At 52.9% G+C, this 13,399-nt stretch overlaps 1 protein-coding gene and 1 pseudogene across 2 annotated transcripts in view; both read left to right on the top strand.

Moving 5' to 3' along the window:
- CACNG4 (calcium voltage-gated channel auxiliary subunit gamma 4) overlaps positions 1–8,265 on the top strand; it is a 69,897-nt gene extending 61,632 nt beyond the window's left edge. Inside the window, exons 3-4 of the mRNA XM_033183905.1 lie at positions 182–322; positions 5,320–8,265. Coding sequence (XP_033039796.1) covers positions 182–322; positions 5,320–5,858 — 680 coding nt within the window. The 3' untranslated portion in view covers positions 5,859–8,265. The remainder of the gene's footprint in view (positions 1–181; positions 323–5,319) is intronic.
- LOC117067996 lies at positions 5,939–8,266 on the top strand (annotated as a pseudogene). Its single transcript, XR_004430915.1, has 2 exons — positions 5,939–5,978; positions 6,145–8,266. The product of XR_004430915.1 is annotated as an uncharacterized LOC117067996 (transcript).
- Positions 8,267–13,399: the final 5,133 nt, after the last annotated feature.

Raw genomic sequence — 13,399 nt, 5'->3', positions numbered from 1 at the left:
TCCAACAGCCCTGAGCTTACTCAGGCCCTGGCCCGCCTTGAGTCTCCAGGTCCTGATGGGAATCTCAAATCCTGGGGAAGGGCCTGGAGCTGCAAGGTTCCTGGGAGACATACACAGCCATGCCCGGGAGGGCAGCTGATCTCACTGCCCTCTGCTTTGTGCCCCCCACCTCCCTGGCCAGGCATTGTACGAGCCTCCAGCGTCTTCCCCATCCTCAGCACCATCCTGCTTCTCCTGGGTGGCCTGTGCATCGGCGCCGGCAGGATCTACAGCCGCAAGAACAACATCGTCCTCAGCGCCGGCATCCTCTTCGTGGCTGCAGGTGAGCCGCCTGCCTGGGCTGGCACTGGGCTGGGAGCTGGGGACACAGGAGTGCCTGTTTCACACTGCCAGGGAGTGTGCATCCTGCGGGGGGGAATGCAGACATAACATCGCCGCATGCAACTGACCGGTGTTTAGGACGGGGTGGATGGAGAATGGGGAGCACCTGCCGAACAGGGCTTCCTTGTGGGGTGACAGAAATGTTTTGGGTGCTTGCACAACATTCTGAATGCGCCAAATGCCACTGGATTGTGCCCTTCCAAAGGGTTACTTTTATCTTGCATGAATTTCACTTCAACCAAAAAATAAATCCAGGTGTGCAAAGTGGTGCGTGGGGTTCAGCTGGCAGTTTTACAAGCCTGTAACTGGAGCCTGGCTGGGTTACGCAGTCAGGGAGATGCCCAGGGGAATCATGCCAAAACTTGAAGGAGTTGGCCAGGTAAAGACAGGGTGAGGGCCCAGAATGGGCATGAGTGGCCGTCTTGCAGAGGAAGCAGAAGTCCAAGGTGCCTGGGAAAGAGTGAGCAGGCAACAGAGCAGGCGGCCCCCGCCCATCCCGACTGCCCCAACCCTCCTGGCTATGAGAAGGCAGCAGCACCTCAGAGCCATGCCCGATGTCCCCGGAAAGTGCCACTGGGGAAAAGTCACAGAGCTGTGGGTGACAGTGACATGCCACCTTGGCTGAGAATGGGCAGGTCTGTGATGCTGCACATGCGGGCCTCTCAGAGCACCCTTGTCCTGTCCTGCATTCCCTCGCCCTTTCTCCTGGAGTGGGTAGATGACTTCTGTTCACATCCTGGGACCCGGGGCCACCGCAGTAGAGGGGCTGGCTCCAGCTCTGCAGCCGCTGCTGGGGAGCCGAAGTGCCAGGCCTCCGTTCTACACCACTCCAGCGTCTGTTTCCTTCCAGCGCAATAAATAGACGTGTGTGTGGAGTGCGTGTGTCAGGAGTGTGGTGTGTGTATGTGTTTGAGAACTGTGATTGTGTGTGTGGTATATGTGTGTGTTTGAGGAGTGTGGTGTGTTGGAGGACTGTGGTGTGTTTGTAGACTGTGGTGTGTTTGTGTGTGTGAAGAGTGTAGGATGTGTGTGTGTATTTGAGGATTGTGGTGTGTTTGAGGAGTGTGGTGTGTTTGTGTGTGTGAAGAGTGTGGTGTGTTTGTGTGTGTGAGGAACATGATGTGTGTGTTTAAGGACTGTGGTGTGTTTGTGTGTGTGAAGAGTGTGGTGTGTATGTATTTGAGGACTGTGGTGTTTGTGTGTGTGAGGACTATGGTGTGTGTGTGTCTGAGGAGTGTGGTGTGTGTGTATATTTGAGGACTGTGGTGTGTGTGTGTCTGAGGCATGTGGTGTGTGTGTGTATTTGAGGACTGTGGTATGTGTGTGTCTGAGGCGTGCGGTGTGTATGTATGTGAGGACTATGGTGTGTGTGTGTGAGGACTATGGTGTGTGTGTCTGAGGAGTGTGGGGTGTGTGTGAGGACTGTGGTGTGTGTGTGTGGACTATGTTGTCTGTGTCTGAGTTGTGTGGTGTGTGTGTGTATTTGAGGACTGTGGTGTGTTTGTGTATGTGAGCGGGATGTGTGTGTATTTGAGGACTGTGGTGTGTGTGTGTATTTGAGGACTGTGGTGTGTGTGTGTAAGGCCTATGGTATGTGTGTGTATTTGAGGAGTGTGGTGTGTTTGTGTGTGTGAGGACTATGGTGTGTGTGTCTGAGGAGTGTGGTGTGTGTGTGTGTTTGAGGACTGTGGTGTGTGTGTGTCTGAGGACTGTGGTGTGTGTGTGTGAGGACTATGGTGTGTGTGTCTGAGGCGTGTGGTGTGTGTGTGTATTTGAGGACTATGGTGTGTGTGTCTGAGGAGGGTGATGTGTGTGTGTATTTGAGGACTACGGTGTGTTTGTGTGTGTGAGGACTATGGTGTGTGTGTGTCTGAGGAGTGTGGTGTGTGTGCGCACGTGTGTGTCTGTTGGGAAGAGGAGCCTGTGTTGAGGGTCTCCTGGGAGAAGCATGAACCTCCCTCCTGGCTAGGCCCCCCGCCCTTCCCTTCTTCCCCGCGGCTCCGTTCTCTCTCCTCCTGCCCCAGGCCCACCGCCTGCTCCTTGAAGCAGTCATTTTTCACAAGGTGTGAGCCGTTTAGGAGGTCCCGGCTGTGACCCCTGAACATTGGCCCGGAGCGTCCTCCCCATGTCGGGGAGAGAAGGCTCCAGTCACACCAGAAACCACAGTGGCCGTGCCAGCGCTCTGTGAGCCCAACCGCACCATCCCCGCTCCTGCGGAGGAGGCACACAGGCAGTCCAGTAGCACAGGTGGCTTCCCTGAAGTCACACGCACAGTGGCAAAGACACGCTGTGCCCAGGGCTGCCCCCCTCCAAAGCCCCTCGAGGTGCCTCCTGCAGCTGCCTGTGCCCCCAGGAGGAGCCGTTTCAAAGGCAGGCCCAGATGCTTGGTGCCACCGGAGGGGCTTGGAGCCTGGACCCAGAGCCTTAGCCGAAGAAAACTAGTCCAGGCAGAGAAGGTGGCTGCGGCCGGCTGCAAGGAAGCAATGGGGAGCCCGCAGGGGGACACTGGCTTATTCTCTGGGGCAGGGGGCGCTGATGGGGGCCGAGCGTGGTGGTAGGGCACCCAGGTGTATATGGGGCCTGGCTTCATGCCACCAGCCCTGGCAGGGAGGTCAGACAAGCTCTTAAAGAACTCGAGGTGGAAAACGGTAGGTGCCACAGGGGAGGGACAGGTTCCAAGGCTGGGAAAGTCGGAAGAAGATACAAGACTTCTCTGGGAAACTGGATTCATGGAGTTGTCATTTAAGAAACACTTTTCCAACGCGTGCTGAATACAGAGTGGGGAAGAAAACACAAAGCTAGGGAAGCAGCAAGAGAGAGATCAGAGGGGAGAAAGGTGAACTAGCGGTGGCTCACACCTGTAATCCCAGCACTTTGGGAGGCCGAGGCAGGCAGATCACTGGAGGTCAGGAGTTTGAGACCAGCCTGGCCAGCATGGTGAAACCCAGTCTCTACTAAAAATACAAAAATTAGCCGGGCATGGTGGCACGCTACTTAGGAGGCTGAGGCACGAGAATCACCTGAACCTGGGAGGCGGAGGTTGCAGTGAGCCGAGATCACGCCACTGCACTCCAACCTGGGTGACAGAGCAAGACCCTGTCTCAAAAAAATAAGTAAATAAAAAGTAAACTAGTAGGTTAAAAAAAAAACATGTCAGAAAGGGTTCTTACAGAATACAATGGAAGAGACAAGGAGTCGAAACCCAGGACTGATGTGCTCAGGGCAGGATTGCTGGATCCCTTAGCAGAAGATATTCTAACCTTTCCACACGAGGTGGGTGCCACAGAAAATGGACAGAGGACGTGGACAGTGCAGAGACAAACACAACACAGCACTTTATGATAAAATGTAGCGGATGGTAATTGAACTTATGGCAGGCGCCCTGTGTGCTGGATGCTGTTGTGAGCACTTTGTATATATCAGCTCATTTAATCCTCACACCAGCCCGGCGAGGTGTGGACCACAGTTACTCCCACTTTACACATGAGGAGACTGACACATGGGGAGTGGGAGTAATTTGTCAAAAGTCACACTGGTATTTGGTAGAACTGGAACTCACACCCCACCAGTATGGCTCTGTTCAGCCTCCCCTAGAATAAGAGAGAATCGAATAAACACAACAATGACTCTTTTTCACTTCCCATATTGGCAAAGAACCAGAAATTTGATAATATTCACGATAGGCTGTTGGGACATTTGTACCCTTACAGAGGGCACTTAGGCAGTGACTGTAAATTTAAAACACTAAATGCAATGTAATATCCTGAATCCATCCAGGGACAGAGAAAGGACATTAGTGCAAACCCAGTAAAATCCAAGTAAAGGCCGGGCACGGTGGCTCACACCTATTATCCCAGCACTTTGGGAGGCTGAGGCAGGTGGATCACTTAAGGTCCTGAGTTTGAGACCAGCCTAGCCACAAGGTAAAACCCTGTTTCTACTAAAAATACAAAAATTACCCAGGCATGGCGGTGCGTGCCTGTAATCTCAGCTACTCAGGAGACCGAGGCAGGAGAATCGCTTGAACCCAGGAGGCAGAGGTTGCGGTCAGCAGAGATCGTGCCACTGCTCTCCAGCCTGGGCAGCAGAGTGAGACTGAGACTGTCTCAAAATACAAACAAACAAAAAATCCATGTAAAGTCTGAAGTAATGTGCCAGGTTGGTTTGTTTGCTGTGACAAATGTTCCACATAATGTAAAATGTTAACATTAGGGGGAACTGGGTGAGGAGTATATGAAACTCTCTGGACCTTGCAGCTGTTTGGTAAATCATAAATTATTCTCAAATAAAAATGTATTTTACGTGTTTCAATGCACATGGCCCAGCAGTTTCACTGCAAGGAGTGCACCCCATAGTTGTATCCATGTGCACATGTGAGGCTGTAGACACAAGGATGTCCAAGGCAACCTTGTCACAGCAGAGGGCAGGGAGCCACCCAGACATCTCTTGCAAAGGCCTGGTTAGGTGGGTCATGAGACTTCTGTATGGGGGTGCCGCATGTAGTTAGAAAGACAGGAGCAGCTCTCCATGGCGTGATTCAGAACCATCTCTCAGATGTACTGTCAAGAGAAAAAACAAGCGGCCAAAGAGTATTGTGCAAAGGAAATAATAGGGATGGGTGTGTGTGTGTGTGTGTGTGTGTGTGTCTGTGTTAGAATTTTTTTCTGGAAGGACATACAAAGGAAGATAACAGTAGTTGCCTTAAAGAGGGGAACTGGGGGCTGAAGGTGTGTTTTATTGTATACCTCATTTGAACTTTGTACTATATTACCCATTCAACATTAATTACTGAAAAGAAAAATTAGCAACCAGAATAAAGAAATACTCATCAGAGAGGGAAGTGTCCACCTGTTCCCTGCCCTGCCCATCCCACTGTGGGTCTAACCTCTGCCTCTCTCCCTCCCTGGCCCCACTCCCTGCTCCCCGCTTCCCTTTCAGGCCTCAGTAACATCATTGGTATCATCGTCTACATTTCCAGCAACACAGGCGACCCGAGTGACAAGCGGGATGAAGACAAAAAGAACCATTACAACTATGGCTGGTCGTTTTACTTTGGAGCTCTGTCTTTCATTGTGGCTGAGACCGTGGGCGTCCTGGCTGTAAACATTTACATTGAGAAAAATAAAGAGTTGAGGTTTAAGACCAAACGAGAATTCCTCAAGGCGTCTTCCTCTTCTCCTTATGCCAGGATGCCGAGCTACAGGTACCGGCGACGGCGCTCGAGGTCCAGCTCGAGGTCCACCGAGGCCTCGCCCTCCAGGGACGTGTCGCCCATGGGCCTGAAGATCGCAGGGGCCATCCCCATGGGGGAGCTGTCCATGTACACGCTGTCCAGGGAGCCCCTCAAGGTGACCACCGCAGCCAGCTACAGCCCCGACCAGGAGGCCAGCTTCCTGCAGGTGCATGACTTTTTCCAGCAGGACCTGAAGGAAGGTTTCCATGTCAGCATGCTGAACCGACGGACGACCCCTGTGTGAGCCACCTGCCCCTTCTCTCAGCTCCGGCCTCTCCCCAGAATGGCTCTTTTTGTCACACAGGACGGCGTGTGATCCTCAAGATGACGAACAATGAACTAAAGCCAAACGCAGCCTTCCCTGGTCTCCAGAGGTGTCCTGGGCTGGCTTTGCACAGAGGTTGTGCTGGGAGACTGGACCCGGGGCTGCAGAAGAAGCTGAAGGCTGACTTTGTCCCCTCCCCCAAAAAGGGTGTTTTGATGCCCCAGGGTCACTGAAATCTCCCAGGAAGCCCCAGAGCTTTCCTGAGGCTGCCCGGCCTTGATCAACTCGGGAAGACAAAATCGAGCCATTATCTCCTCTTGGAAAGGAATCTTGCTAGAAAAACGGAATTTCAGGCCCTTCCCTCTCTGCCTGGGTGCCGGGCCACCAGAAGGCTCTGCCAAGCACCAAGAGGTCTCTGGGCTCTTGTCAGCTGCTTTTGAACCTGAGGTTCCTGTGTCGTTGAGCCAGAAATCAGACCACCGAAGCTCCCTCCCTTCCTCTCCATCTCCCTCTCTTCGAGACTCTGGCGGTGGCCTGTGATCCTGAAGACAGCTCTGCAGCCAACTGGTGCTTCAGCCTTTGCGCTGTCCCGGGGCCAGCTTCCCTCGACCTGGGGAGGCCATGGCCTGTGAAGGAGGCCCAGGTAAAGGCTGGCAGCTGTTGCTGGCTCTCTTCTCTGCTTCTGGAAGTTTCCGCCTCACTCAGAATGGGCAGGACAGACCCACTGACTGGACTGCAGAGTCTGGAGGGTTCCATTGGTCAGGGGAAAGGTGGGCACGTGGCCTCTTGCTGTGCTCCTTATCACAGACCCGAGGAGCAACTCTGTCCCCTGAGCACTGGGGGTCCTGGGGAAGAGGTGGACAGACAGCTCCCTCCAACTGGCATTTGGCAACAGGATCCTGGACTTCTGTGCAAGAAAGGGAGACCCAACGGTGAACAGTGGCAAAAAAAAAAAAAATCCTAGAGAACAAACATCCAATTCCTAGGTGGTTACAAATCATGACTTTCTGCAAATCAACGCCAGGAGAGCAACTTACATTCATTTTTTTGTCTTAAAAAGTAGCAGCAACTGGCCCCACAACTCCTGTCAATATAATTTATTCCACCACCACCTAACAGGATGGGGTGGAGGGAGTTTGGATAAATGGGCTGAGCTGGGCTTCTCTTCCTCCCTACAGAGGGGAGATCTCAGCACTTTGTCCGGAGCTGAGGAAGTGGGTTCTGTGTTTTACAGTTTTTCCAGCCATTCTTTTTTTCCCCCTCCTGAAGCAAGCAAAGAGCGTGGAAGCGTGTACTGGCTTGGAAGAAGAACTCTCTAGAACATGGAACTTAACCCTCTTTTATATAAAACATGTGCTTTCTAAAGAAAAATTGTTTCTTACTTTTTGAGACTCCTTGATCCACCCTGGAACAGTCGCCTGTAGTCCTGGTAGCTGTCGTGCTTGGAAATAACGAGCGCATCCTTACCTCAGCTACCTGCTCACAGCCCATGGGTGGACTCGGCCCCCTGGGGTTCAGACCCAGGTCCATTTGGCCTGGTGATGATGTTATCGTCTATCCCACCTTCCTTTGCCCCCAGGAAAGGATGCATCCACCCGTAGCGGCCCCAGCTGACTGCCGTGGTGTGCCGGGGAGCTGAAATGAGGCCTGCCAGGGCCCCTGTGTGCTGTGCTCCGGAGCCTTCGCTCCCGTCGGGGCTGACATCGTCTGGTGGCGTGTCCAAGTGTGCCTAGCAGTGGACGCTGAAGCACCAGAGCTCAAGGCCTTCACCTGCTCTAGGCCAGCCCCATCCCCACACCCCACCACCTCCACTGCCATGACCAGGCTGAAGACAGGGAACGCCCTCCCCAGACCGGCCGTCCAGCAAGGCCCCGAGACTTTTCTTCTGTGATCTCCAAAAGCAAGGCAGCCGCGCTGTTCTGTTTCCTCTCCATCTGCCACCTCCCCTCCCACTGCCCCAGAAGTTTCTATCATTCCATGGAGAAAGCTGTGTTCCAATGAATCCTACCTCTTGCCCAGTCCCAGGCAGAGTAAGCAGGGCCCACCTAGGGACCAAGAAAGAGTAGGAAGAAGGGGACGAGCCGGGAGCAAAACCACCTCAGACACCTGGAACTTCTCAGCCTTCTCCCCGCGGCCAGCCAGGTCTCCGGGGACCCTGGGCCCTGGGCCGCCCATTCCTGGCCCTCCCGCTGCATCTCAGACCTGACGCCTGTCCGGGGGGATGTGGTGGCCTGTACCCGCCTTCTCTCCCTCCTCCTGACCCACCCCCTCACCCCCACCCCTGTGTGTTTCGCCAGTTAAGCACCTGTGACTCCAGTACCTACTACTGGTTTTTGGTTGGTTGTTCTGTCTTTTTTTTAATTAAATAAAAACATTTTTAAAATGTTCTCTTCTTAATGTGGGGAGGCAGGGGAAGAGCCCTCCATAAGTCTTTGTGGGCGGTTAGGGTAAACAGATATCCCTGGGTCTGGGGTACACTGTGCCCCACCCCCGCCGCCAGAGAAGAAAAAGGAGGCCCAGGGGGCGGGGAGGCCAGGTTCTGAGCAAGGCCGATTTTTCCAGCTTTAATCTGGGTCACTGGCCACCTCCCCAGTACCAATGGCTGGTTTCAAATTTCTGGGTGGTGCTGTCGAGGTGGCTTTTCACCAATGAGCCAGAAGATACACAGGCTCTCCTGGGTGGGATGTGGGGCCCTGGGCAGCCAAGAGAGCCAGGCCTGTCCTCCTGCAGAGTGGAGGCCAGCCGGAGCCACAGCTCCCAAGGCACTAAAGTTGCCCCCAGGTGGTTTCAAAGAAGGTCACTAGCCAGCCTCCGTTCCCCTCCGAATTCTGAAATGATTACGAAGTAGAGCATCCTTATGACTAAAATGTGAGCGTCATGGCTGGCAAAGCCAGACGGGAGGATGTGGCTCAGACCAGAGGCCAAATTGAGCTTCCTCCACTGTCACTGGACAGTTCCAGGCAGGGCATCCGACCACTCCTGCCCTAGGTCACAGGGAGGAGTAAGGTAAGGAACTGAGAGAGGGGCCAGAGGGACCCTTCTAGCCCGGGCGATGGCCAACAAATGGCACAGGCCCCAGCCGACGACCACTGCAGACAGCCAGGTTCACCCTCGCAGGTGGGCACAGACCTCCACCTTCCCCTCCTTGGAGGCAAGAGGAGGGATAAGCAGCACCCTCTCCTGGTTCTGTCCAAGCTGCAGCCCAGGAGACCTTCGCATCCAGTTACACTTTGCTCTTTCTTTCTCTTTCTTTCTTCTTTCTTTTTTCTTTCTTCTTTCCTTCCTTCTTTTCTTTTCTTTCTTTTTGATGAGTCTTGCTCTGTTGCCCAGGCTGGAGTCCAGTGACGTGATCTCAGCTCACTGCCACCTCCGCCTCCTGAGTTCAACGCCTCAGCCTCCCGAGTAGCTGGGACTCCAGGCGCCCGCCACCATGCCTGGCTAATTTTTTGTATTTTTAGTACAGACGAGGTTTCACCATGTTAGCCAGGATGGTCTCCATTTCCTGACCTTGTGATCCGCCCGCTGCGCCTCCCAAAGTGCTGGGATTATAGGCGTGAGCCACGGCGCCGGCCAGCATTTTTTTCAGGACTTTGACCTTGCGTTTTCTTGCTAAGGGCCACAGGCTTCACTGCTCCTCCTGGAACCAAGAGGCACCAAACTCTTGAGCCTCCTTCAAGAGAACTTCGGTCTCACGAAAAGCTTTCCTACCCAGATCCCAGAGAAAAGCATGGAGCAGGGAGGCTGAGGGCCCAGCGTCCCTACATCCCTACCTCAGAGCGGCAGTAACCACTCTTGGCTTTTCTGAACTTTCTGCCCCAGCTTTTAACCTTCTTTCCTCTTATCTGAGACAGGCACCTGCGAAAACTGATGTGCTGAGCCACCAGGCCCTGGGGTCAGGGGAGCTCAGGCCTTTGCCCACCCCCACCTGCTGACCCCCTGCCAAGCTCCAAGCAATCATTCCATGCTGCCCAGAGTCAGCACCCTGTGTCAGAACTTTTGTGTCTCCTGTTTATTCTTAGTCCCTAGGAAACTGGCTCAGTGCAAGCTTCTCAGCCATCCTGGGTGGACTCGCGGGCCAGTCTGCATTTAGTGACTTGGTTCCACCTTCCATGGTCACGTGGTCCCATATTTCGTTCAACTAAAAACTCTGCCTCCATAATATGCAGAGTTAGAGCCACAAGAACTGGCACAGAAATAATTATTCCATTTCCCTAATCAAAATGCTGCTGATTAAATGATGGGTGCACCAAAATATCAGAAATCACCCCTAAAGAACTTATTCATGTAACCAAACACTACCTGGTCCCCAAAAACCTATTGAAATAAAAAATAAATTAAAAAAAAAAAAAGTGCTGCTGAGGCCAGGCGCGGTGGCTCATGCCTGTAATCCCAGCACTTTGGGAGGCTGAGGCGGGCGGATCACTTGAGGTCAGGCGTTTGAGACCAGCCTGGCCAACATGGTGAAACCTCCAGCTCTACTAAAAATACAAAAATGAGCCAGGTGTGGGGACTCACGCTTGTAGTCCCAGCTACTTGGGAGGCTGAGGCAGAAGAATTGCTTGAACCCGGGAGGCGAAGGTTGCGGTGAGCCGAGATCCCACCACTGCACTACAGCCTGAACGACAGCACGAGACCCTTTAAAAAATAATGCTGCTGAAAACCCCCTCTCCTGCAGCCCAGTAGCCCCATTCTATCCTGGCACTGGTGTTACTTAGAACAGGGCAACTACCCGCCGGGCACGGTGGCTCACGCCTGTAATCCCAGCACTTTGGGAGGCTAAGGCGGGTGGATCACGAGGTCAGGAGATCAAGACCATCCTGGTTAACACGGTAAAACCCCATCTCTACTAAAAATACAAAAAATTAGCCGGGTGTAGTGCCAGGCGCCTGTCGTCCCAGCTACTCCCGAGGCTGAGGCAGGAGAATGGCGTGAACCCAGGAGGCGGAGCTTGCAGTGAGCCGAGATCACACCACTGCACTCCAGCCTGGGCGACAGAGCGAGACTCTGTCTCAAAAAAAAAAAAAAAAAAAAAAAAAAAAAAGAATAGGCTGACTACCCAACCAACAACCCCGAGCATATACAGGCTTCACAGAATAGAAGTTCATTTCTCACTCCTATAAAGTCCACTCAGCTGTGCAGGGGTGGGTCCTAGGCTCCACCCAGTCCTGCAGACATTCAGAGACCCATGGAGGCTCTGCCATCTTCAACATGGGCTTCTTAGGTTGCTCTGGACATTGATGTTGGAGGGGAGAGAGAATAGATGATACTGTGGGTGGAAAGCCTTGTGGGAGGTTTTAATAGACCATGAAGTTGTGACTTCACCCTCTGTCCACATGCCATTGGCCAGAACTCAATCATGTGACCATGTCTAAGAGCAGGGGAAGGTGGGAAATGTAGTCTAATTCAGGGGAAAAGGAAAGCTTGGGGAAGAGCTGGTCAGTGTCAGCCCCCTGATCTCTGTCTTTTGTTTGGTAACTCCCTGCTTAGCCTCCCTCCACCAAACTTTTTTGGGCATGCCCATTTTAAAGTGACAGCTTTTCCTGGGACTGCATCAACCTGTGTGTCCTGAGCCCCTCCATCAGCTCCAACGGGATGTCTGACCTCTTCTCTCTCCAGATGCCCCGTCTGTAGCATGGGTCCATAATACCTTCAATCCAGGTTGGAGGGACGGTCTTGAGCTTGTGCCTAGATGCAAACAAGAACCACGGAATTACTGAACATCATGCTCAACGGAAGTGGCAGATACTTTAGGAATATCTCATTCAACGTGATCATTATATCCACGATCAAGATACCAGCAGAAAAATGCATACATTTGATCATTATAGAAAAGGATCAGTCCCCAAGAGGGAAGGAGAGGGGTAGAAGGAAGGAAAAATGAAAGGAAGGAAGAAAAGCATTTTTTGAGAATTTTCGTAACAACCATGAAAGGGAGCTACCGCTAGCCCAGTGGTTTTCAAGTAGGGGCAATTTTGCGTCTCAAGGGGATGTTTACCAATATCTGGAGATATTTTTGGTTGTCATAACTTGAAAGGGGGGTGCTGCTGACGTCTATTGGGCAGAGGCTGAGGATGCTGCTAAGTACAATGCACCAAACAGCCCCCTGCTTCATTCCCCAAAAGAATAATCTGCCACAAATATCAATTGTGCTGAGGCTGAGAAGCCCCACACTCACCTGATTCAACAGTGAGGGAAACTGAGGCTCAGAAAGGGTGACACCACTTGTGCACCATCATATGGCAAGTTTTTGGTGCTTACTGTATCTAGGTTGTGGGCATACTACAAAAACACATATGTTTAATCCCAGCATCTCCTTTCCCTGCAACCCATTTAGATTTCTGCCTTTTTCTTCTTCGTTGTTGAACTAACAGTTTCAGAAACAGACACTGGAGTTTGAGGAAGGGAATGGGAAACAGCCCCTGTCCCTGGGGAAGAGGGCTTTCTTGGAAACCTGTGTCTGGAACAGAATGATGATGGAATTCAATCAGAACAGGCAGCAGGAGAACAAGCCCAGAAGCCTGGCCCAGCCTGACACAGGGATTCACCCTCCTCCGCCCACACCCCAGAAGCTGCAGTGAGATGGTAGAGGACCAGAAAGATGGAGATCAAAACCCAGCTCCTCCACTCTGAGGGGCAGCGCTGGGCAAGTCACCCAGCCTCTCTCAGAGCCCGTTCCCTCCTCAGTCACATGAGGCGGGGGGTGACATCCCCCACCTCATGTTGTTGAGAGAATGAACTAAATTTTCAACAAGGAAATGCACATAAACACCCCAGTTCAGTGACTGGCATTCTAGTGAGTGGTCAGGAATGTTTGTTGACAAACAATACTAAAGGAATTTCCCAAAGTGGATTATTCTAGAATAGCCCTTGGAGGCAGTGCTCTGAGAGCCAGGCCCAGAGGGTGCCTGGTGCACTGCACTTTGCTTTGGGAGAAACCTGCCATCCATTCTTGAGTCTTGCACCTGGGAGCAGCCCCTGCTGCCAGCTCCTTCTATTGCCGAAGCCCATTTGCTTTCACCCTCAGTGTCCTGGGCTGCTGGGCAGAGGTGGTCAGGGCAGCTGTGTGGCTGCTGCTTTCTTTGCAGGACCTGACAACCCCCAAACCCTGCTGGGGCCCTCCTGGTTCCATGAAGGTTACGCAGGCTGCAAGAACCCCGTCCTGACCAGCTCCCAGGTGCCTTGTTCTGGTTCCCTAACGTGGAACCACAGGAGCTGGCACTAAGGAGGGGCCTGGGAGAAAGAGGGGGTGCGTGGATGGGAAGTAAGGGGCAAGGGAGACCTTCCTGCGGGGAACTCAGAGCCAGCCATGTTCTGAGCCTTCAACTCCCTGCACTGGTACCCAAGACAGCATCCCTCCATCACTGCCTAGCCCTAGAGATCTGGGGCAGGGGGGAGGGATGGGAGGACAGAAATGGTTGCTCAGGGACCTTAGGATCCAGAGGGTGGAAGACGGGGCAGATATACCTGAGGCAGATGTTCTTAAACTTGCAGCTTTCAGCAAAACTGCTGGTGCAACCTCA

The sequence above is a fragment of the Trachypithecus francoisi genome, unplaced genomic scaffold (genome assembly GCF_009764315.1).
Source record: "Trachypithecus francoisi isolate TF-2019V2 unplaced genomic scaffold, Tfra_2.0 Lachesis_group20, whole genome shotgun sequence".
In the NCBI taxonomy this organism is placed as follows: domain Eukaryota; kingdom Metazoa; phylum Chordata; class Mammalia; order Primates; family Cercopithecidae; genus Trachypithecus; species Trachypithecus francoisi.
This window is presented reverse-complemented; position numbering and strand designations above follow the sequence as displayed.